Genomic DNA, 21,995 nt, shown 5'->3' with positions numbered 1-21,995 from the left:
GAAGGAGCTTCCCAAGGACCAGATTATCAGACTATTGTCTCAGGACTTGGATCTGTGGGAGTTTCCTGAGGCCAGAAGCTATCTGACAAGGAGTGGTCAGAACCAGACAGATTGGGCGGGAGAGTTTCCTGAGGCAAAAAATCTTGACTCACAGAACAGAAGTCCCCCAAGAACCCAGAGCAAGAATTTAAAACCCAAAGCATTCTTGAATTTTTACCCTCTCTTTTCACTGCTAAGAAATCCCTCATGAGTCCCAGGACTCTTGAAGAACAAGAAACCAAAGGGCAGAAGAGAGATGTGCATTGCTCGGTTATCTGAGCAAACCGGAAATCCTCACTCAGCTGAGCTACATTTCCACTTCTGGCATTTGTGGTACTGCCTGTAAATTGTTCAAAGTACACCCAGGTCTGTGTTTTAGATGACTAAATGTATCCCTAAAAAAAGAAGCTGAGGCCAGAATTCAAGCAACTTGCTTTCCCATCACACAGTCACTCGAACCCAGGTCGGGGACCTGTCTAGATGGATCCCGGTACCCGACACACCCACTGTCACTAATTACCCATCTGTGGCTGGCACCCAGGAAGCACTTGGTGCCTGAGATCTACCTACCTGAGCACAATGCTTACCTCGAATTTATCGGAGTTATGCATCCCGGGAATAGATTGCATGAGATGGGAAGTCGGATGATTTCCAAAGTCAGAACTCACATATCCTACCCGGAGTCGACCCTCACTGACTTTCAAATCTTTTGGATGTTCATACGGTGGCTTGTGAAGGACATTGATCTAAGAAAGGAATCCGGTACATACTTGTCAAGTCTAAAGAATCCAGACTTCATAATATATAAAAATATAAATTCAACGCCAAGTGTCAGCGGCTGAAAAAACTTCTTTTAATCAGAACACCAGTTCAGGGCAACCCTGAAACACTAAATCTGTGCGGTGCACCTTATGCTCTTAATTTGTTCACAGATACTATGAAAGGATATTAAGCCTTTAAACTATTCAAAAAGCTGCTTTCAGCATCCTAAGCAAGCTAGAGTACCGACACCCAGAGGGGGCTACCACCATAAAAGAACAGGTAAGTGAACAGGAACAAGGCAAGTTGAGATCTAATCAGGCCCCACCTTGTCCAAGCAGAGGTTTCCATGTCTCTCAGCAATAGCCTTCCTAAATCCATGAGAAAGAGGATATAGCATGCTGTGATGAGGATGCACAGAAGGTAACCTGTTCTTCTCCAGCTGATCAGCTACAATGCTAACTAATTTCTTCATCCGTTCATCATAGTCAGTCCAATCACAAACAATCTAAGAGTTAAAAACAAAAACAAAAAACTGATTCAACCTTGAACAGAGGACTTAACTTTTGATGTGCTTTATCCAGAAGGAACTCATCAGGAGAGTTTCAACTCAGCTGATTGTAGTAACACCTCTTACCTGCAGGCAATGGGCCAAGTTACAGTAAGCATCAGGAAAGTCAGGCTTTAGTTTCAGAGCAGTTCGGTAAGAAGCGATTGCTTCTGGAATGTTACCTGAATCCTAAGAACAGAAAGAAAAAACCACGAGAGCTCCAAAAGATGAACGAAGAAAAAAGGAAACCGAAAAAGGGAGAGCAAAAGAAATCAACAAGACTAAGTGTTACCTTGTGAATGGAAGCCAGATTGCTGTGTGCATCTGCAAAAGCTGGGTTAATCTGGATGGCTCGGGTGTAACACTGCAAGGCCCCCTGAACATCCTGCATCTCCTTCAAAGTGTTTCCCATGTTGGAATAAGCATCGGCAAAGGTAGGGCTGATCCTGAGTTAGAGAATCAAAATCATCCTTTTTTCTTTTCAAAGAACTGAAAATCTTTAATCTCTTCAAATGTTCGGTTTACTCTGTCCTCCTGCTAGAAGCCACTTGAGCATTCTGTGCTGTCCCAAAACCCACGGACATATGGTCAGTTTGCAGACTGAAATGGTTCCCATGCTTTATGCTTCTCCGTGGCTCTTACCAGAATTCTAGGCTCTAAGTCCTTACCTAATCGCTTCCTTATAATGCATCAGGGCTTCCTGCAATTTTCCCTGTTGTTGTAATACACTGGCTAAATTTGAATGGGCAGCAGCAAATTCAGGGAACACCTAGAAAAAGTCATCACAAATATCTGAAATTGAGTTTGTTGAACTCACCATTTTCACTAATCACCACCCACCTCCTCCGAGGGTTCACTTCCTCTTTTTTGGCCACATCGATCCCCCACTGCCATCGTTGCTACCAAGACACAGATTGATTACTCATTTGATACCATCTGCCGAATTCCATTCTTACTCAATTCTCCCAGTACATCCTCTCCTTCCACTAAAATGGACTCCCAGGATGAAATCCTTGTTCTTTTCCCACATAGGAGTCAATACAGGGGTCATACAGCAGGAAGAGTCAAATATAAAATAGCTTCTCCGAACTATCTACTCTCATGGGAGTGGCAACTGGGAGGCGCCGCAGCGAGCAGTCCAGAAGAGCCAAATGTGGATCTGACCTCAAGAGCCTCACTTAGCTGTGTGACCCTCAGCAAGTTCACTTCAATTTCTTCTTCTGCAAAATCATAAGAGTCAAACCCAATGCTAACCTTAACCCCCAAAAGGAGAACATTTTGAACACCTACCTCCTCAGGTTGTTATGAGGATAAAATGAGATAACTGTGAAGTGCTTTGCAAACCTTAAAGCATCCTATCAGTGCTAGCTAGCTCCGATTACTAAACTATACTCAAGCTGCCGAGCTCCATTATCACACACAACAGAACCCAGCACCGTCAACATACTTCAAGCGCTTTACGATACAGGCGGACTGCTTCTTCAATGTTCCCCTGTTCCCGTTTAATGTTGGCCAAGTTATTTAGAGAGTCTGCATGGGTGGGACAAAGCCGGAGAGCTGTATTATAACAATCCTCTGCCTCAGCAACCTAGAAAACGAAACCGAGATTATTTAGAAGCCATTGAATCTCACACTTGCTGTCGTCCTGATCTACCTTTAAGCCCAATGGCTGAAAAATCAGTTTCTTTCCAAACGTTCCCAAATGGTAATATCATTACCATCATTCTACCCATCCCTTCATTGCACCATGTGAAAACTTCCCAGGAAAAAAAAAATTAGAAAACAGGAATCGTTATATAATAAGTACAGAGTATTCCCTAGTCTACACTAAGAGGATGTTTGCTTCATTTTCTCCTACCACAATACAAATTTAATTTTGTTTTCCACCATTACCTCCCAGTCGCTACTAATAAAATACACATGCAGCTTTTTTTTTTTTATTTTGACCTTACCAGCTTAAAAAAAAAAACAAAGAGAGGAGAAAGAGAAGAGAAAGAAAGAAGAGAAGGAAAGAAGGAAGAGAACAAGAAGGAAAGAAAGAAAGGGAAGGAAGGAAAGAAGGAAAGAAAAAGAAAATCCTCCTTACACTGCCCTTCTCTTTCAAAGCATTGGCTAGGTTGCAGTAAGCATCTGGAAAATGAGGTTGTAGCTCAATAGCACGCCTGTAGGTGTCTATTGCAAGGTCTATGAGGCCTTGTTCATAGTATACACACGCCAAGTTGCCATGCACCACTGCATGATTAGGACTCAGGCTCAGGGCTCGAAGGTAAGCTGCTACAGCTCTGTAAACACAAAAGCACATTTATATCATCCAATACATGAAAAACATGTTTACCGTCATTCTAATTACATGATATACTGGGCAAGAAAGATTTTGGCCCCAGAAGAAAGGTCTTTTTTCTACACTCTCTATAGAAGATTTAGTCCTTCCTTACTGACAGGTACAAGTTAAAAGGGGAAGGGTATCTGTACACATGCCCTTGTCAGGCTGGTGACGGCTTGGGTAGAGGGGCTCACTGACACAAACCTCATCCAAGTTCTTTCTCTGCTAGAGATCCTCCCTATTGCCCTGCAAGACCAAGTGATTGAGGGCCAGGGCAACTTCATTTCAACCAACCCTTGTCAACTTCTTTTCTAGATCAAGTCCTACTAAATAATACTTCAAAGTCTAAAATTACCTCCAAAATGAAGAAAGGTCTGTACTAAACTAGGGCACACATTTATTTATACCAATTCAAAAAGAAAAGGCAATTCTTTCACAGCAACACGGGGTCCCTGAAAAACATCATGGAAAAAAAGGAAAGAATAACTCATGCCATACAAAAGACAACATGGCACGTCGTTCCTGGATTCCATCACACTAAGATTTAAAGTACTCACATGTCAGAATTGCCTTAAAACAGAATTGCCCTTCCTCTTTTTTATCCACTTCTCTGCTTTTCTATCTTTTTGGTGTCAAGCCCCAAAACCTCAGCACTCCTAGGCCACTTGAGGTCTACACTACTAAGCTTCCAACCTTCTTTTAGAAAGTGAGAACTAGGTTGGGGTTATTACTCTCCTACCCTCTCCAGGCTCCTACATTATGTAATCTTTAAGTACTAGTACAAAGTACTAACGCTACAAAGAAGGATTAGTGTTCTACGAGGGCCAACAAGGGAGAAATGAAATAACTCAAATGCAGCTGGAAAAAACAAGGAAAAATATTACACATGAACTTGTGTAAGTATTGTAAAGCAGTCTGGAGAAGTAAGGTGAAGGGAGTCTAAAGGAAGTAAGGATATTTCCATAATCATTGTTTCTAATAAATATTTCCTCACCTGTCAAATATACGTGCCTCCTTTAGGACATTTCCCAAATTGATATAGGCATCGAGAAAATTGGGATCAAGGGTCACAGCCTAAAAATAAGAGAGAGACTTAAATAATGTACATTGCCCCATTTTGGAAGAATTAGGTAAAACGTGTTTGCAAGAATTTCTCAAAGGCTACTTTCTGGGTACAAGTAAACATAAAACCTCCAATTATGCATGAAAATGCATTAAATGGTTTATGAGATATATATATATATATTATTCTTGTATTTTTAACTATTCAATGAATGAGTTAAAATCAAAAAGAAAATAAACCATATGTCTACAGTTTTCATTTTAATGAGGAAACCAAGGTCCCAAGAAAGAAAACTTTTAACTTTTTAAAGTTTAACTTTAAACTTAAAAATGTTAAACTTTTTTTCTCCTTTAATTCATTTCTTATGATAAGGGATGCAACTATGTTCCAAATCACTAATGTTGGAACAGAATTCTTCTCGCAAAGAATTTTCTGGAGAAAGATGAATTACAGCAGGGAATGGCACATTTTGTCAGATGCAGTATCACAAAATTTCACTTAACTTTTTTCATGATAAAAGGGGGGTGGAGGGGTAGGGAAAAGCAAGTACAGCATGAGAAAAGGAATTCTCTTTAAAAACATACAATAGGCTGAAGCAAGGAACAGAAAAGCTAAACTGCAGGGAAGCAAAGGCTTGACAACAAACAGTAAAGGCAAAAAAAAAAAAAAGAATTCCGATTTTTTTTAAAAAGTAATAGGGTGACTGCTTGCCAACTGGGGGGGGGGGTGGGAGGGAGGGAAGGGAAAAATCAGAACAGAAGTGAGTGAAAGGGATAATGTTGTAAAAAATTAACCAGGCATGAGTTCTGGCAATAAAAAGTTATTAAAAAAAAAAAAAAAAAAAAAAAAAAAAAGCTACATAGGGTGAAAATGGAGAGGGATTACAATGGGTATCAGAGATATCAGAGAGAAGGTAGAACTGCTTTAAACCAAAAAAAAAAAAAAGGGGGGGGGGGTAGGTGGGAGGAGATGATTAAAATCACAGGCCAACTTCTGGAAAAATAAGCAAATTATTAAAGGAGTGGTCTGTAAGGATTCAACCTAACATTTCCTCCTTTGGATTACTAGCTTGATATATCAGGAGAACACAGACAGAGATTAAATATTAATAAAACCCTTCAGACAATTCTTGCAGACAAGACAAAGGGACATAGGCTAAATCATAGTGTACTTAAGCAAACTACGTTGGACGACCACACCAATCTTTATCAAGTTTTTATCTACCTTTAATAGAGTGCCTCACACATTTACCCTTGACCCTCAATCCAGTTCGAGAGGGAGAGGATCCAAGTTCAAATACACCCCGATAGTCTCTTAGCTCATGCCATTCACTGTTTGTCACCGAGCACCCGTCTCTAGGATGTCCTTTCCTCAGAGGACAGATGATGAAGCCTACTACTAGCCACTTCCTGATAAAGAGGTGAGGAACTCCAGATGGAAACAAATACTTATTTTAATACACAATGTATTGCTTGACTCTGTATAATTGTTATGAAACTTTTTTTATAATTTGTCTCAATTTGGAGGCTGGGAATGGAGAGCTACGGATGGGGAGAGAAAGGTAAGAGAAAGAAAATAAGGGTCCATTGAAGCACTGCTCCAAACAGATGGCCAGGAAAGGCTCCATGGACAAACAAGACTGCCTTAAATTTAACATGCTGAATTCATCATAGATCTAAAAAATCCCATACAAGCCGTATGCAAGAGATATGTAGTTCCATGTGCCACCTTCTTTCTCTTCTATTGTGTATATGAAAGTGTTCATTTTATGTTTAAGTAAAGAATTTTTTAAAACGGGAAAAAAATAACAAAGAAGGGGTTTGAGGGATCATACTAAATAGAAGGCCTCTCAGGACCTGAATCTTCAAGCTTTTAATGTAGGGTCTTACTTTGGTCAGCATTTTTATCAAATGACTGACTTCAAAACTCTTAACCTGTCGAGTTGTGTAGGCTATGATCAGGGCCTAAAAACGTGTTAGATCTAGAAACAGAAACTGAAATGATAAGACATGGACCAGTTCTTTGGGAGTGTGTCAGTATGGCATGGCAGCCAGAAAAACTAATGTATTCTCTGACATGAACAGAAGCAGTTTTGAGAATCTCTCTGGGAACCATTTTAAGAAGCACCCCCACAGAGAGGCAACCAAAAAGGTGAAAAGGGCTGGGTGTAGACCTGAAAAGGGGGAAAAAAAAAAAAGACCTTGGGGGCACAGGAGAACTGCCTTGGCATAGTTACAAGGCTGTCAAGTACAAGGTTAAGATTAGAGTTGTTTTGCTTGGTCAGAGGTAAAAATAAGAGAAGCAAATAAAGAAAAACTTTCTTAACAAATCATAACTATCCAAAAAGTAGCTAAAAGACCTTCTAAGAGATTAAAAGCAGGAAGGAATTCCATTCAAGTTGGTCCCATGGCAATTAAAACATATATGTCTTAAGCACTTATCTACTATGTATAGACATTTGGGACATGTGACTTCAGAAGTCTGAAGAGACTAAGAATCTATGAAGTAACCATCCCAAAGAGATCAGTCCTTCCAAAGACCTTCCAGGAGGGCACCAACCACTGACTCCTCAATAATTCTACCCATCAAATGTTGATTTGACACGGAGGTATATAAGACTCAAGTCCTCTAATCTCATTTCTAACTGATCCTTTCAGAGTAATTACAAAACTCCCTAGAATAGCCTATTAAGGATTATATTTATAGTTAGGAAAATTGTAACCATTTTAAACAGCCACTATACCAAAGTTACTCTATTATTCCTGTGTTCTAGAATTGGGAAGATCTGTTACAGTTTAAAAATAATAATAATAATAATAACATTTGAAGTTACTGTATTACTCCTCACAATGTTTTAAATGAAGTTGGGGAAATACAAACTCTGATGTGTGGAGGAGAGAGACTTAATGTGGCCATGGAAGAGAACAATTGTAAAAAGTTACAAAGCGGCTTATTTTTGCTGATATGGATTTTCCCCTCATCTGGGCTCTCTCCAGTAGAGATTAGCTGACGGCTTGGCAGACATCCTATAGTAGGTAAATACTATAGTATTATAGCATAGAAGGGGCGTGTCTTCACTCATGGCCAAAGGCCCCCGGGGTCCCCCTTCCAGTTCACTCTGAGCAACTGTTGGTTTAAAGCTAACTACCCTAACAAACTTCATACTTCAACTCGGCAAGTTTGCTTTGAAGACGTCGAACACAGCCCAATTTCAAGGGACATGGGAAAGCAGTCGCCATAAGGAGTCACTGCCAAAGCTCAGGCAAAAAGCCAAATTAGGATTAAGAGGGGAGGGGGAGAAGGGAAACACATCTCTGGAGGTACTTCCCTAGGCCTGTGCACACTTGAACAAGTTGAGTCTGAAACTCTCTCATCTTTCTAGCCCCAGAGGGAAGCCAAAGCTTGGGATCATTTATTTTCATGCCTCCAGGAGACAGCCAGAAAAAAATCAGAGAATCAGACTCCAATCTCACTGTGATACCTCCCTCCCTGTGTGACTACTTTACCTCATTGGGCCCATCTCCTCACCTGTAAGAGAAGAACATTAAACTACATGCCCGCTTCAATCTCTTCAAGCTCAGAATATACAAGGTGGTCTTTGGGAATGGCCTGTAGGTCTGGAGTGTGGCAGCATCCCCAGGGGTCTGCCTCAGCCATTTGATCGGTTTTTAAAGAGGGGAAGGAGAAGGCTGTGACCCAATTTTTTCAACCTGGTATAGAAGCTAAAAAGCATCACCCCACCTTTTTTTTTTTTTTTTTTAAAGTAGCACCACATTGGATGAAATGCTCCCCACAGGTTTAAAGAAGTCACCTAACATGATGGGAAAGAAAAACCTATTTCATCTTCAAGCTTGAGTTTTGGCTCAGAAAACAGAAATGACCTTTTAAACGATCTATTGGGTAAATAGAAAAAAACCCCCGCAAAAATTCCTTTGGGCCTAATACAAGCAACAGTCATTTAGATTTCCACAGATGAGTGCTTGATGGATGCTACTCTCTGCTTTTTTCAAGAGGCTACTTGAGGAGTCTTGAGAACATTCATAAGAACTAATGCTGAATGAAATGAGCAGTACTAACTGTACATGTTACAAAAGAGAGCTCTTGAGAAGGCGCATAGATAGTGAAGAGGTACCAAGCTTTTTAAAGAAATCAAAAAAAAAGGGAAGTACATTAACCAAACAAGTACACAGAACAAAAAAATCCAGGACAGGACAACTATGTTACCATAGTATTAAATTTAATGCACACGCTTGAAAAACAACTCTCTAGGGATACAACTACTAGGCTCACGCTCCAAAGAGCCCAAAGAAACAAGGACGTACAAAACTATTTACAGCAGTTCCTTTTGTTATGGCAAAGGACTGGAAACTAAGAGGCCCCCATCGCTTGGGCAGAGCTAAACAAATTATGGTATATGAAGGCAATGGCCTCTTACTGCACTGTAAGAAATGATGAAAGCTACAGATGAGGAAACTCGCAAAGACTCGCTCCATGGTGATGGGAGCAGACTCAGGAGTATTTGGGCGATACCAACATATCTGAAAGTCTTAGGAAAGCTGCTGAACGACATGGCCACCCATAATTCCAGAAGACTGAAGATAAAGTGGGTTCCCCACCCACCTCCTGCCACAGAGGGCACAGATGGAGTTCGGCATGACACAGATGACAGACAGTCAACATGTTTTGCTCGACTATGTAATAGTTCTTACAAGTGGGTTGGTTCTGTTTACAAATTAATGGGGACCTGAAAGGAAGGCTAGCAATAGGTTGCCAAAGAAAATGAGGTCACTGAAGAACTTAAAGGGAAAAAAAAAAGGAAGCACAGAAGATACCAGAAATCAGAAGTAAACATAGAAGCAAGCCATCTTATAAAGTCACAAAATGGAGTGGAGAGAGGAAGGGGAAGAGTTCCCTGTTGAAATAAGTATGCACTTAAAAGGAAAACCAAGCTTCAGTGTTTCATGTATAATCCTTTTGAGTTTACTTCGAATGTAGAAACGTTTCTTTTATTTAATGTTAAGTTCAGAATAAAAACATTTTTAACTGCATAGCAAGAGAAGTCCACTTTGATTTGTTATACAAAAGTTGTTTCAAGATTAAGTTCACAATAAAAAAAAGACCAAAATGTTTCAAATAAAAACTAGCCTGGGAAATCAGCTTAAGATCGGGGCTCTAAAGTGGATAAAAGGCCATCAGAAGTCATCTCAGCTAACCAGCTCATTTTAAAGGAAAAATGAAAAGGAAACTCAACCAAGTTCAGTGACTTGCTTGGATTACATAAGTTAGCAGAAACAGCATTTGAACCCATGCCCTCCAACTCAACAAGTTCACTGTCCAAAACGGCACGTTATAGGTGAAAGGACCAGAGTCACAGACTCAATAGCACCGGGTTCTGGTGATCTTTCTTCTCCAAGAGCCAGATTTCATTGTCCCAGACGCTGGGTTGTATGTAAAGGAGTCCTTGAGATAAGACTGCATTGGAAGACCAGAGGAGTCCAGATGAGAGAGGCCCTTGAATAAGCCAACTTAAGGAGCTGGCCTGCATCATAACAGCATCAGAGGGTTTCTGAGCAGAGTATGACAACTGATTTAAGTGACAATTCCGTATGACCTTGAGTTCAAGTCTAGCCTCAGATACTTACTAGCTCTCTGCACAAGTCACTTAACTTGTCTGCCTCATTTTCCTTATCTGTTAAAAAAAACAAAGAGGGTGGTGGTGGTAGTGGTAGTAGTGGTGGTAATGGAAGTATAGTAATATCATCTACCTCCAAAGCTGTGAGGATTAAGAGATTATCTGCAAACCTCTAAGGACCATAAATCTTAGCTAATATTATTATGATCATTTTACTCCAATTACATCAATTCCTTGAGTCATAATCCCTGCCAATGGGGATCAAATGAGATCAGAAACCCCGAAAGGGTGGGGGGCCTCTAGTTATTTTTATTGAATATCACAGTATTAGTAATGCATAACAGAGGACAAATGGACCATACCAATTGATGACTACTTCTTCAACATAAATGACTATCAATCCCATTGGTAGATTTATTCATCTATTGTGAGCTACTTTCAAAATGGCTGCCATAATCGCCTGAGTTTCTAACTAGAGTGAATCTGAAATGTGAAAATATGTACAGAACAACCGCACATGTTTTTAACATATATCGGATTACTTGCTATCTAAAAGGAGGGAGTGGGGAGAAGGAAAGGAGGAAAAATTTGGAACACAAAGCTTTGCAAGGGTGGATGCTGAAAACGATGCATGTTTTGAAAATAAAAAGCTTTATAAAAAAAAAAAAAAAAAAAAAGGAAACCTGCTTTGCGCTACGCAGAGATGGAGAGATTACATGAGAGATGTAGGCTATGTGTAGATATACGTGTATATGTACCTAGGAATTTACATGTCACCACCCCTCTCTCCCATATCCCTCCATAGATAAGAATGGGTATATAAATATGAACATGTAACATATTAAGTATCTCTAGGCAGAAGCCTGATACTTTTAGAACTTAACCATTCAATGACTTACTTACCTTTTCAAAATGATGAATTGCAAGCCAAATCTCTCCTTGGGCATTAAAAACACAGCCAAGATTACTCCAAGCTACAGCAAAGTTTGGTTGCGTCTCAATTGCTTTCAAGTAACATGCCTTGGAAGGGTTAATGAAAGAAGAAAAAAGATGGGAGGGGAAAAGGTATAGGGAAAGGGGAAAATTTGTAAAGAAAAAAAAAGATCAAGGGGAAAAAAAAAGTCGATGTCAGTATTCCTTCTCTGACCGGCCAAAAGTGACCCTGCAGCATAGGCTCGCTTGCGCCAAAACTAAATTGCGCTGCCACAGCTGGCTGCTCCTGCGCCCGCGCCAACCAGAACCCAAGTGCAAACCACCATGTTCAGTTCTGCGCAACAAGGATGAACTCTTTGGAGGGGAACTCACCTGGAAAGCCAGTTGCTTCAATCTAGAGCTGGATTCTCACTTGCCATCATTTCTCAACCTACCAGCTGGGCCTACTTATCACAGATAGCCAATCTTCTTCTGGGGTCACCGAGTGAAACCCACCGCTTTCCCCATACTAAAGACTTTCAGCAAAACCCAAATCCTGCAATAGGAGCTTACTTCCTTTTCTTGATGCAGATCACCTAGAGCGTGCTCTCGCTCTCTATGTGCTTGTGCTCTTGCTCTCTATGGGTCAGCTACCTCAGGCTGAACAGTAAGCTCCACTTTGTCTGGCCCACACCCAGAGGGGAATGAAGCTGAAACCTCGAATGACAGGAATGCACCTGGGTTGAGGTCCCTGTAATGCAAGCGCAAGTGTCGCCAGCGCCTCCTAACAGCATCGCGCTCGCGCCATCGCTGCGCCTGCTGCGACTGCTGCTGCGCTTCGCAGAACACCCTTAGGCACGGCAAACGGCCGACGAGATCCATTAATCTACTAGACAGGCCCGCATTGAGTGTTTGTTGGTAATGAGATCAGCTCGACTCAAAGTGCTGAGGTTAAAACCCAATTTGGTCCAAAAAGGCTACAGAATAGGACTGAGGGAGCCAGTCAATCAGATTACTCATCTAGTCAACCGTTCGCAGGGGTTCATTCGCACGCATAGCGCGATCAACGCTGCGCAGCCTTTGCGCTACTGCAGGGTCACAGCGCGTCATCAGAAGAGCAGAACGCTGCAATCCAAACAAAGAAGAAAAAAGGAAAAAAAAATGAACAACAAGGAGAGTTAGAAGCTTTTACTAGTAAATTATCTCCAATTAATTTTTAATAGTTTAATTTACTTTAACTTTATTTCTTTGAAAGAATTGTGGCTAAAGTATAAAACATTCTCTTACATTACTTGCTCGTAAATAAAATAATTTTAAGCTTTTTCTGAAGCCACAAGACAGAAGATTCAGGCATGGAGGCAAATTGTTTTGCTGTGGCAGTTACAAACCCGTTACCATATTTCTCATCATGTGACTTTTCGGTGCGTTCCTTGCTGGAAGAGGAGGAGGAGGTGTGTGTCTGCCCTAGATCCAGGCCTCGAGCTCCCTTCAGCGAGGCACCTTACGCATGGAATAGGAGGTTTCACCCACCTGAAACCTTCTAAATACAATATCAATGGTGAAAAACCAAAAACAAGAGAGAAAATAAAACAAGATCATTAGTAAAAGTTCAACAAAGCAATTGAAATTCTTTGGATATGTCTATAACATATGGGAATGAGGACAGTCTCAGTCTGTAACATGGGAGTCATGCAGAAGGGAGAGGGTTATACTCAGGACTATTGCATACAGCAGGGACTTTGCTGGAAGAAAGGCTCTGAGATTGCTGTAAAACAAATTTGCTTCTAGCTGCTAAGAATTTGCTGGCTTGAATTTTTAAATGCACTGATTGCAAAAGAAATACGTTGCATTTCACTCCATAGGTGTCTTGTTTACTAAGTTCTCACAAAACCAGTATAACGCTTTTCAAACTAGGTGTCTCCAGAGCTCTGAAATAAAGAAGTCAGCAACCTAAGGCAGGCGCAGTGTCTCAGCCTAAACCGGTCTCTAAAGCTGCAGTGAAGTGCAATTCGTGTTAGCTGTCCGCTTGGTGGGATGAAAATGAACCGGGCCTGGAAGATCTATTTCCTAAGGAAATCGCCAACGAGGCATCTTTTCAGCTCGTTTTCAATCAATCGGATGGAATTCATAGGGTGGAAACCTATGCGGGTTGATCCAAATGGCCAGTGCAATGAATTTATGAACTCTGCACTTTGCAAAAAAACAAAAACAAAAACAAAAAGAAAACCAAAAAAACAACAACAACAAAAAAAACACATCAGGGCTTTTTCCCATCACGTGGTGCCGAAAAGCCTTCGCTCTCCCTACCATGAGGTGATCAAACAGACAGCTACGCTGCGCATACACTCCACGCATCAGCATGCGCGTGGGGCTCAGAGCAACAGGTGGGAGGTTCAGAGGCTCTCTGGTTTCTCCCCACTCCTCACCCCTGCAGCGCGATTGCGTAAGGTGGCTTGTAACAAGACAATTTCAGTTTGTAATTTAAGGTTTCAATTAGGCCGAAAGCTTTCAAACCCAACCTGATATTCAAATTCTCATCATTTGGAAACAAAAGACTGCTAAAAGCCACCTTTCCACTTTAGCAAGTTTTCTTTCGATCAGTCCATTTCCCAAACAAACCAGCTTTGTCCTTCTGCCCTTGGATGTTTTGTTTTGTTTTCAAGGGAGCAAGGCAGGGAAAGAGAAGGAAATAAGGGAGGGAGAAGACTAAAGGAAACTGCAAGGAAGGGGGGGAACCGGAAGGAAGGAGGGGGGAGGGAGGGGAAGGGAGGAGCTGGAAAGAGAGGACAGGATGGGGAGGAGGGGGTGGGGAAGCGCCAATCATGGAATTTGTGATCATTAACCAGCCTTTCTTCCACTGTAAAAAGGGGGGAGGGGACAGGGATGAGGGGAGGAAGGTTAAAGAATAAAAAGTTTAAATGCCAGTATTACAGGGTAACATTCTGATGACTTTCTTCTCCACTTACAAGCCACAAAGGACTTAGAAGAGCAGCATTTTCAATGGCGCCGCTGCTTGTCACCAGCAGGCAAACCTCCCATTTGAAGGAATGCTATTTATTCCCAGATAAGATCGTGCCGGAGCCCAGTGATCTAGGGTGATCTAGCTCAGCGGAAGGGCTCCACAATGTGCAGGTCCTTGCTTTACCCCTACTTTTAGAGCAGGAGCACCAAAGCCTGGCCTTGCTCTAGACTGAGGCGATTCATGCTGTCAGTTTTTCCTCAGTTTCTCAGGACTGGTTGTGAAGATAACTCAATGAAGATTTGAATCAGATTTTCAAAACACTGATGTGTAAATGCATTCTACGGAACACCTACCTTGGCTTCTTCCAAGCGACCCAGGGCTTTGAGCAGGTTCCCCAGGTCACTGCGAACACAGTACAAATCCTAGAAATCAGAGACACTTGATCATTAACTGTATATACTCTCGTCACGGCTTAACTTCAGAAACCTTGCACTCACACTGGACTTCTACACTTCAGGGAAGTAAATAGCTCCTCCGGCCCTCAAAAGGATCAGTGGTCAGAAACCAAATAATCTGATTCAACTTAATGGTATCCTTCGTCATAACCACGACAGTGGTGAGTCATACTAAAGAACTAATTTCCACTGACACAGAAAAACTAGCAAGACAAAACAGCCAGATCCTGAGCTTCCCAGATAAGTTTAGAAACTTAAAAATTATACTTGGCTGTTACGTAAGAGGAAATTATTCAACTCTTTGTCCTTTTCCACACTCCTCCTCCTCCCCCAGCCCTGCTGCTTACCACTATATTATTCATCAGCGCTCTCAGTGCATGACCAGTGAGCACCCTAGGGTGGCTAACTGAAATTTATAGCAGTTGATTCTGCTCCTTAGAGAAAGTTGAATTTGTACAGATGGTAACCAGAGGCATTTACCTAAAGTGCAGCAAAGGATGTCCTTGGACTATTTCTGGCATTTGTCCTGATTTGCCCAAACAACCTCAACAGTTAATTAAAAAAATTAAATTGTTCCTCCAGAAGTGGACTCGGCTTAACTAAATATCCTAGCAACTGTGACCCCAAAGCTAGTAGTTTCACAGTGCCGCGCGATGCACCATACTGAATTCTCAATTGCTTCTCAGACTCATCAAGTCTTAACTATAAGCAAAGATTAGGAAAGCTATAGGATATCCCTTTAACAAAGAACTGCTACACTGGGTCAATATCATGGTTGAGCCAACTTAAGACTTTGTTGTTGTTGAAGGAGGCCATGGTTATCCACAACACAAAGGAAAATCCTTGGAGGGATTTAAGATGACTAATACTGCTTTTTAGACCTCAGTTCTGAGCTCTGACCCTTTCTCCAAATTTCTCCAGCAGGCTTACATCATAGCTAGCTTTAGCAGTGGACCCGTTCCCTTGATATCTGGTTGCCTCTCTCGTGTGTATATCCTCTCTCATGAGATCATAAGCAAGAAAAGGAATCCCAATATTTTTCTGATCTCCCTAGAGCTTCTAGCAATGCACATAGTAGGCACTCAAATATGTACTGGCCTCTGATATATGTGCTAAATTTAACCAACAGCAGCAAAAGCACAGAAATAAATGGTCCTCCAGAGCTCAGCTGCAGAAGTGAGAGCCCCTGACACTTTTGACATCAGGATGCCAAAATAGTGAGCAATGGACCAGTCACTGGAAGAAGGGTAATCACAGTAAAAGTGAAACTTCCAGAACAGCATGGGAGGACAATCACTCGCTGAGAATTAATCCCCAATCGGTTCCATCACCTCCGTGGATCAAGACTGTTAGCAAAAAGCACCTTGGGAATGCCAGACTTAGCATTTATGCTAAGTCAACACACCAAACATGACTAGAAGCTACTGATGATGCAAAAGGCAAGAGGCAAAAAAAAAAAAACAAAAAAAAAAACAAAAAAAAAAACCCCAAAAAGAAAAACAATGTATCAGGGCAATTGCTCCAATTGAGGCAAAAAAATTAGGCCTGAATGTGATATATCTTTTTGTTAGAAATGAGATACCACTAGATACAAGTTACCTGGCTCACTACCCTAGAAAATGGAGATGTGGTAAAGCACTTCTTCGCCACTGCGAAATCAAAGGTGTCCGAGTGTCTCAGATCATTTAGAGGCAGCTGGGGGCCTATTCAGTAAATAGAATACTGGACCTGGAGTCAGGAAGACTGGAACAAATGCAGCTGCAGACATTCTTAGTTGTGCGACTCTGGGCAAATCACTTAAGCCGTCTCTGCCTCTGCCTCCATTTCCTCAACCGTATAATGAGGATCAGAATAGCAACCACCTCCAGGGTTACTGTGAGGATCACCTAAGATCATATTTGTGAAGTGCCCTGCAAACCTTCAAGCGTTACATAAGCGGCATATAAACGTAGCTATCACTATACAAAGACAATGATATCCAGGAGTAATGAGGAACTGGTGTTTATTTCAAGTTTTATCAACCAGTCAAATGGCAAAGGTCAAGGCACTCTTAGCACCTTCACTACAGCAAGTGAGGATGCCCTAGAACATTTACTCATGATGAATAAGCATTAAAAGCTGGAACCATGTCAATGTTTTCAGTCCACCCTGTAAACAAGCAGCTCCTTTCTTATGTTATGGGGTTCGAGCATGGCACGAGACCATTCGATACATGATTCAGAATAATCCAACTTGCTTCTCTGGTGGGGCAGGACAGATTTACGTTGAGCTCTGTGCTAATGGGTAGCTCCTTCAGAATCACAGTTCTTTTTCTAACATCTCCTTTTCTCACTGTCTCATTTCCATACAGCCTCAGCGTTGGAAAGAACCTATTAATTATTTAAAGCAACTTATTCCTGCACGGGAACACTTCTCCCCCTCCCCCAAGAAATATTACACAATTGGGCTTGCAGCTGCCACATGAAGTCTTCCAGGGTTGAGGCCCTGGTACCCCATGTTCACTTTGAGACAGTTTGAAGTTTTTCCTTATATCATGCTCAATTTTCTCTCTGCAACCCAGTGCTACTAGTTCTGCCTTCTCAAATCAAATAAAAAATCTAGTTCAGGCCTTTAGTTGCCAGTACTGACAACAGCAAAGCATGAAGGGCAAGTTCTTCTTATCTTCTTTGACAGAATGAGGATCCAGAGATCAAAAGGCTAGTATAGTTCAGAAAAAAACTATCATAGAGGTAGATACAGAAGGAATTCTTTTCCAAAAGACTGAAAGGTTGTCAGCTATCTGAAGACAGCAATCACACACCGTTTTCTTTTCCAGTCCAACCAATTCCAGTTCCTCTAAATCTCTTCTCATTTGTAAACAGTTTCTAGTTTCTGGAACCATCCTGGAGGTGCTTTAAGCTTTTCAAAAATCCCCTAAGAGCAGCATCCCAGATAGTATTGAACCAATGCAGCTTAGGGGGTGATCTCCTCCCTCTGTACTAGATTTCTATCGGTGCAGGCGAGTTCACTGAGTCTAATAAAAATCCTTTTTTTTTTTTTTTAAAACATAAAAAAATCCTACAGTTGAGACTTCTACCAACACCTGTTTGGTTGGATTTTGGTTTGTTTTTTTAAACCTAAGCACTCGGTCCTATATTTGACTATATAAAATTTTACCTCATCAGATTCAGCCCATCATGCTAGCTCATTGATAACTTTTGGGGACTGTAATTCAGTCATTCAACATATTAATTATCCTTCATTCTCTACTGCCATTAAGCATTAGCAACTGAGGTTCTGAACTAAGAGAGAGCGACTTACTATTGGAGCCGAGCCCCTTGTATAGGGAGAGTAACAAAGCATTCAAGTACAGAGAAAATCGTTCATTTCAGAAAGCTTCAGATCTCTGACAAAACTACCCACTGGAACAACGGTGAATGAAACGGCAAAGGCCTTATTTGGGCCATCCTCAGACTACCAGGCTACCGTTTGTTTTGTGGATCTATTCGTTCAGCACTTACCTTAGTTAGACACAAGGCCTTATAGCGCTAGTTCTATTTCTATGCGTGTCATGACTCTTCAATTAGGTTGTAAACGCCTTGAGAGCAAGGGCTCTTTATCTTTTACAGGATGGATATGCAAGAAATCTGTTGACTTATTTCCGATTATAAAGAGAAATATGGGAACTGAATAAAAAGCCTAGTGAAACTATTTTCACCTCATTAGCAATTCTGTCTTCTATGCTGGCTGGATATGACAAGATGAAGAAAAAAGGATCTAACTTTATGCTTTGACATCTGTTCTAAAGAAATTTTACATATCAACAGTAGATAAATACAACACACTATTTTAGGTACTCCCTAAAAACCACTTAGAAGCTTAAGTGTATATAACATACTACCTAATAGTAGTATTAAGTCTTCATCAAGTGTTTTCACATCAATTTTTTTTTTTTTTTCATTTAATTCTCCTACAATCCTGTGAGGAAGATAGGCAAGCAGCAATCCCATTTTAGATATGAATAAAACGAAGCACAGAAATTAAGCGACTTTGCAGTCACCTATGCAACTAACTCTAAACCTTTATGTTGAAATTAGCAGTAGAACCAGAGCAAATTTCCCACCTCCTACCCCCTTTTCTACCAGATAACCGAAAGCTTTGCCTTAAACTCTAACCCTAACCCCTATCGTATAACCACGCTCCTAAACATTACCTCAAATCCTAACATATGATTGGAGCCAGTCCATAAAACAGTTCTATTAAAAATGGTGATGTATTACCCAGGTTTCAATAATCACCATCACAAATATTTAGCCTTCCCAAGCTGAGAGAATTCAGAGAGCTATACTGGTTAAGAGAATTTCCTGGAGTTCAACAAGACTTACCAGAATGACCCACAAGAAGAAACTGGGTGTGTTTGATGTCCGGTTCCTTGCCTACCATACTAGACATAGTATCTGCAACAAGGGTAGATTTTATCCTCTGCTTGTTAGAGGAATTTGCTTATTTAAGAACTCAGCTTAAAGTAATGGTGCTCATTTTCTAGAAAGACCCCATTTTCCAAACTCAAAAAGCTGTTTTGGCTTTGCAACAGATTAGCTACCCAAAGCAGCTTCCTGGGCTTCTGTGGGAGTAAGGTAGTCACTACCAAATTTTACTCACAGGATTGTACTGAAGGGCAGACACATAAGCTTGCACTGCCCCTTCCATGTCTCCTGCTGCAACCAAAGCGGCTGCCAAGTTAATATAGCCATCGATGAAATCAGGTTTGAGGCGCAGTGCATGTCGGTAATGCTCAATAGCTTCCTGCAACTGTCCACGCTCCTTGTACACGTTTCCCAAATTGGAATAGGCTTCTGCCAGAAGTGGATTCTGCTTAATGGCCAAAGTGCTAAAATGAGCAGACCTGGAAAAGGAAGAGAGAGAAAACTGGTGAGGAGTCTGATCTAGAGAAAGGTACATCCTGAAACCTGTCCTGGTCTATCACAACAAGTCCTCCAAGATTCCAGAATGTCAACTTTCTGCACCAGTTTACAAAGTCTCAAAACTCATCAAATCCAGGCTCCTCCATAAAGGACACGCCAAAAGCCAAGGTCTCGTGGCTCCAAAATGCAGCAGGCTCTTTTCCCCACATGACAATTATCCACCTAACTGGGAGACACTTAGGAGACACAGGCCTTAAATAACTGTAAAAGCAGAGTATTCAAGAAAAGAGAAAGCAACAAAAAGCACTGGCTTTCAGAAGCTGGAGGAGATAATGGAGAGAACTCCATTATCTATTCTTTAATCTTCTGAGCATAGTAGATTGAATAAAGAATTATCTACTTGGTCTCAAGAAATTACTGCATCTCATTTTCTACTTCAATGTCCAGTACTTCAAGGATTCACAGAAAAATGGTTTTAATAACGTTCATCAGAGAGCAGAGTTTGGAATCAAGAGGTACTACACAATTTCTCAAACACAATCTAGCCCATTCAATCTCCTATTCAATACTGAGCCCAATTCGTTAAACACCTGTAGTAACTGAGCCAGATAGATATATATAGCTGTACTAACGAGCTAGCCATTCAAATGCACATCAGTCCGGGCAATGGGCACTGAGAGTTTGTTGTTCCTGTAGAGATTGTTTGGGTGGCTCTCTTCTCAACATATCATGTCTCTTCACCAAGGAGAACGTCTAACATTCTGAAAAAAATTGTCATAAAGCAGAAAGGAACAACTAGTGGCCCAACCGTGGCTAAGCCCTTTCCACTGGGACTCCCACCCAAGCCATCCTCCATGATAATATCAAACATGATTAAGCCTGCACTTGAGGACTATCGGTCTTTCCATCTGCCTGAAGATGAAACCCACTCTATATGTGGTCTCCTTTAATTGGAATGTGAGCCTGAGAACAGGAACTGTATCAGTTTTGTCCTCTTGGTACCAGTGATTAACACAGTAAGTAGTTAATAGGTGCATTGCCATGCCAGTATATCCCAACAGTGAAAGCACCAACACTAAAATGAACCCCCAACCCCTGTTTTCAGAGTATTCAAGAATACATAGCATTTATTATATTCCAGCATAATTCATTTATTCGATTCAGTAATTTCATCCAAAAGATTCAAATTTATGTTTTGGTAGTAGTTATTCGAAGTCCATACATTTTTCCTTTTGTCACATTATGCATTTCTACTTGTAAACCATTTTTTTTTTTCCCATTTCCCCCACGGCATTCAATTCAAGTGTGAAAAGAAACGGTAGTACCAAGAACAGATTGTTACCTGAACAGGAAATAGCAGCCCCAGATGGACAAGTCTGCAAAGTCCCTTTAGCCTTCCCTCCTGAACGCTTTAGCAGTGAAATCTGTGCCTAATAAAAACTAAGAAAGGAGCTGCCAGGAGGCACAAGTGGAACATAACAAACCCAGGAAAGTATTATAATGAATCAGTGCAGGCTCAGAAACATTTTCCATGCTTGGATGAAGGATAATGTAGCAATGTCAATGATTCAAGTGTACTTTGTAAAAAATTGAAAAGTCTCCAATTTAAATACCAAAGGAATAAACCCAAGTCTCCTACCTGTCCAGTCTGCGACATTGGAAGTGTATAGATGAGAGTAATAAAAGCACACCAGTATTATCTGGCTCTTGTCTCCACAGCTGCATGCAGTGTCTCTCGGCTGCTTCAAAATCTCCTGCCTGATATTCACGATGAGCCAACTCAGCTAACCCTTGGAAGAAAACCATACGTTTCATTGGTTGTGGAGAATTCACCAAAACCCTTTTTTTTTTTTTTGGGGGGGGGGGGGGGGGGGGGGGGGGGTTAGGGGGAGGAAAGGACAAAACATTAGAAAATACAAATGACAAATTGTTTAAAAAAAGAAAGAAGAAAAAAAGAAAATGGGCAAATAGAACCAAAAGACAAAACATTAGAAAACACAAATGACAAATTGTTTAAAAAAAAAAAAAGAAAGAAAGAAAAAGAAAAAAAGAAAATGGGCAAATAGAACCAAAACCACTAGAATGTATTAACTACATCAATATACCCCCCATCCTCACATCAAGTACAGAATAAACATTTCAGGAGTGCATTCAGGAACATGTTCTTCTCAAACTAAATGAGAAAATAGTAGGTATTTAAGTACTCATGTGCAATAAATTAGCCATACGGTTATTTTTAGATCATCTTCTAGAAGTGACACTAGGTGCCCGTTAAATTCTCCGCGCTATTTCTGGAGCTTCCTCTAGAATGACAAGTCCTCCCAACCATGCCACCTTATTCTATTAAGAAACAAGATAAAACCCCGTAGTTCTGAAACAGATGGAAAAATGCTTAA

The 21,995-nt window shown here is 41.0% G+C and overlaps 1 protein-coding gene across 3 annotated transcripts in view; it reads right to left on the bottom strand.

Moving 5' to 3' along the window:
• Nucleotides 1-21,995, bottom strand: part of OGT (O-linked N-acetylglucosamine (GlcNAc) transferase) — a 34,373-nt gene that overhangs the window by 9,137 nt on the left and 3,241 nt on the right. The window contains exons 2-13 of one of the 3 annotated variants that reach the window (XM_031944711.1): nucleotides 21,239-21,389; nucleotides 19,337-19,580; nucleotides 14,594-14,662; nucleotides 11,270-11,386; nucleotides 4,666-4,745; nucleotides 3,435-3,630; nucleotides 2,796-2,936; nucleotides 2,017-2,117; nucleotides 1,641-1,794; nucleotides 1,436-1,537; nucleotides 1,127-1,306; nucleotides 627-785 (exon numbers count right to left, since the gene is read on the bottom strand). In XM_031944711.1, coding sequence (XP_031800571.1) covers nucleotides 627-785; nucleotides 1,127-1,306; nucleotides 1,436-1,537; nucleotides 1,641-1,794; nucleotides 2,017-2,117; nucleotides 2,796-2,936; nucleotides 3,435-3,630; nucleotides 4,666-4,745; nucleotides 11,270-11,386; nucleotides 14,594-14,662; nucleotides 19,337-19,580; nucleotides 21,239-21,389 — 1,694 coding nt within the window. Of the gene's footprint in view, nucleotides 1-626; nucleotides 786-1,126; nucleotides 1,307-1,435; nucleotides 1,538-1,640; nucleotides 1,795-2,016; nucleotides 2,118-2,795; nucleotides 2,937-3,434; nucleotides 3,631-4,665; nucleotides 4,746-11,269; nucleotides 11,387-12,673; nucleotides 16,152-19,336; nucleotides 19,581-21,238; nucleotides 21,390-21,995 lie in introns of those variants that run through there. The other 2 variants (XM_031944714.1, XM_031944713.1) reach the window with 2 other exon arrangements.

The sequence above is a fragment of the Sarcophilus harrisii genome, chromosome X (genome assembly GCF_902635505.1).
Source record: "Sarcophilus harrisii chromosome X, mSarHar1.11, whole genome shotgun sequence".
NCBI classification, from domain to species: Eukaryota; Metazoa; Chordata; class Mammalia; order Dasyuromorphia; family Dasyuridae; genus Sarcophilus; species Sarcophilus harrisii.
Note: the sequence above shows the minus strand (reverse complement) of the source record. Positions and strands in the feature narration are given on the sequence as shown.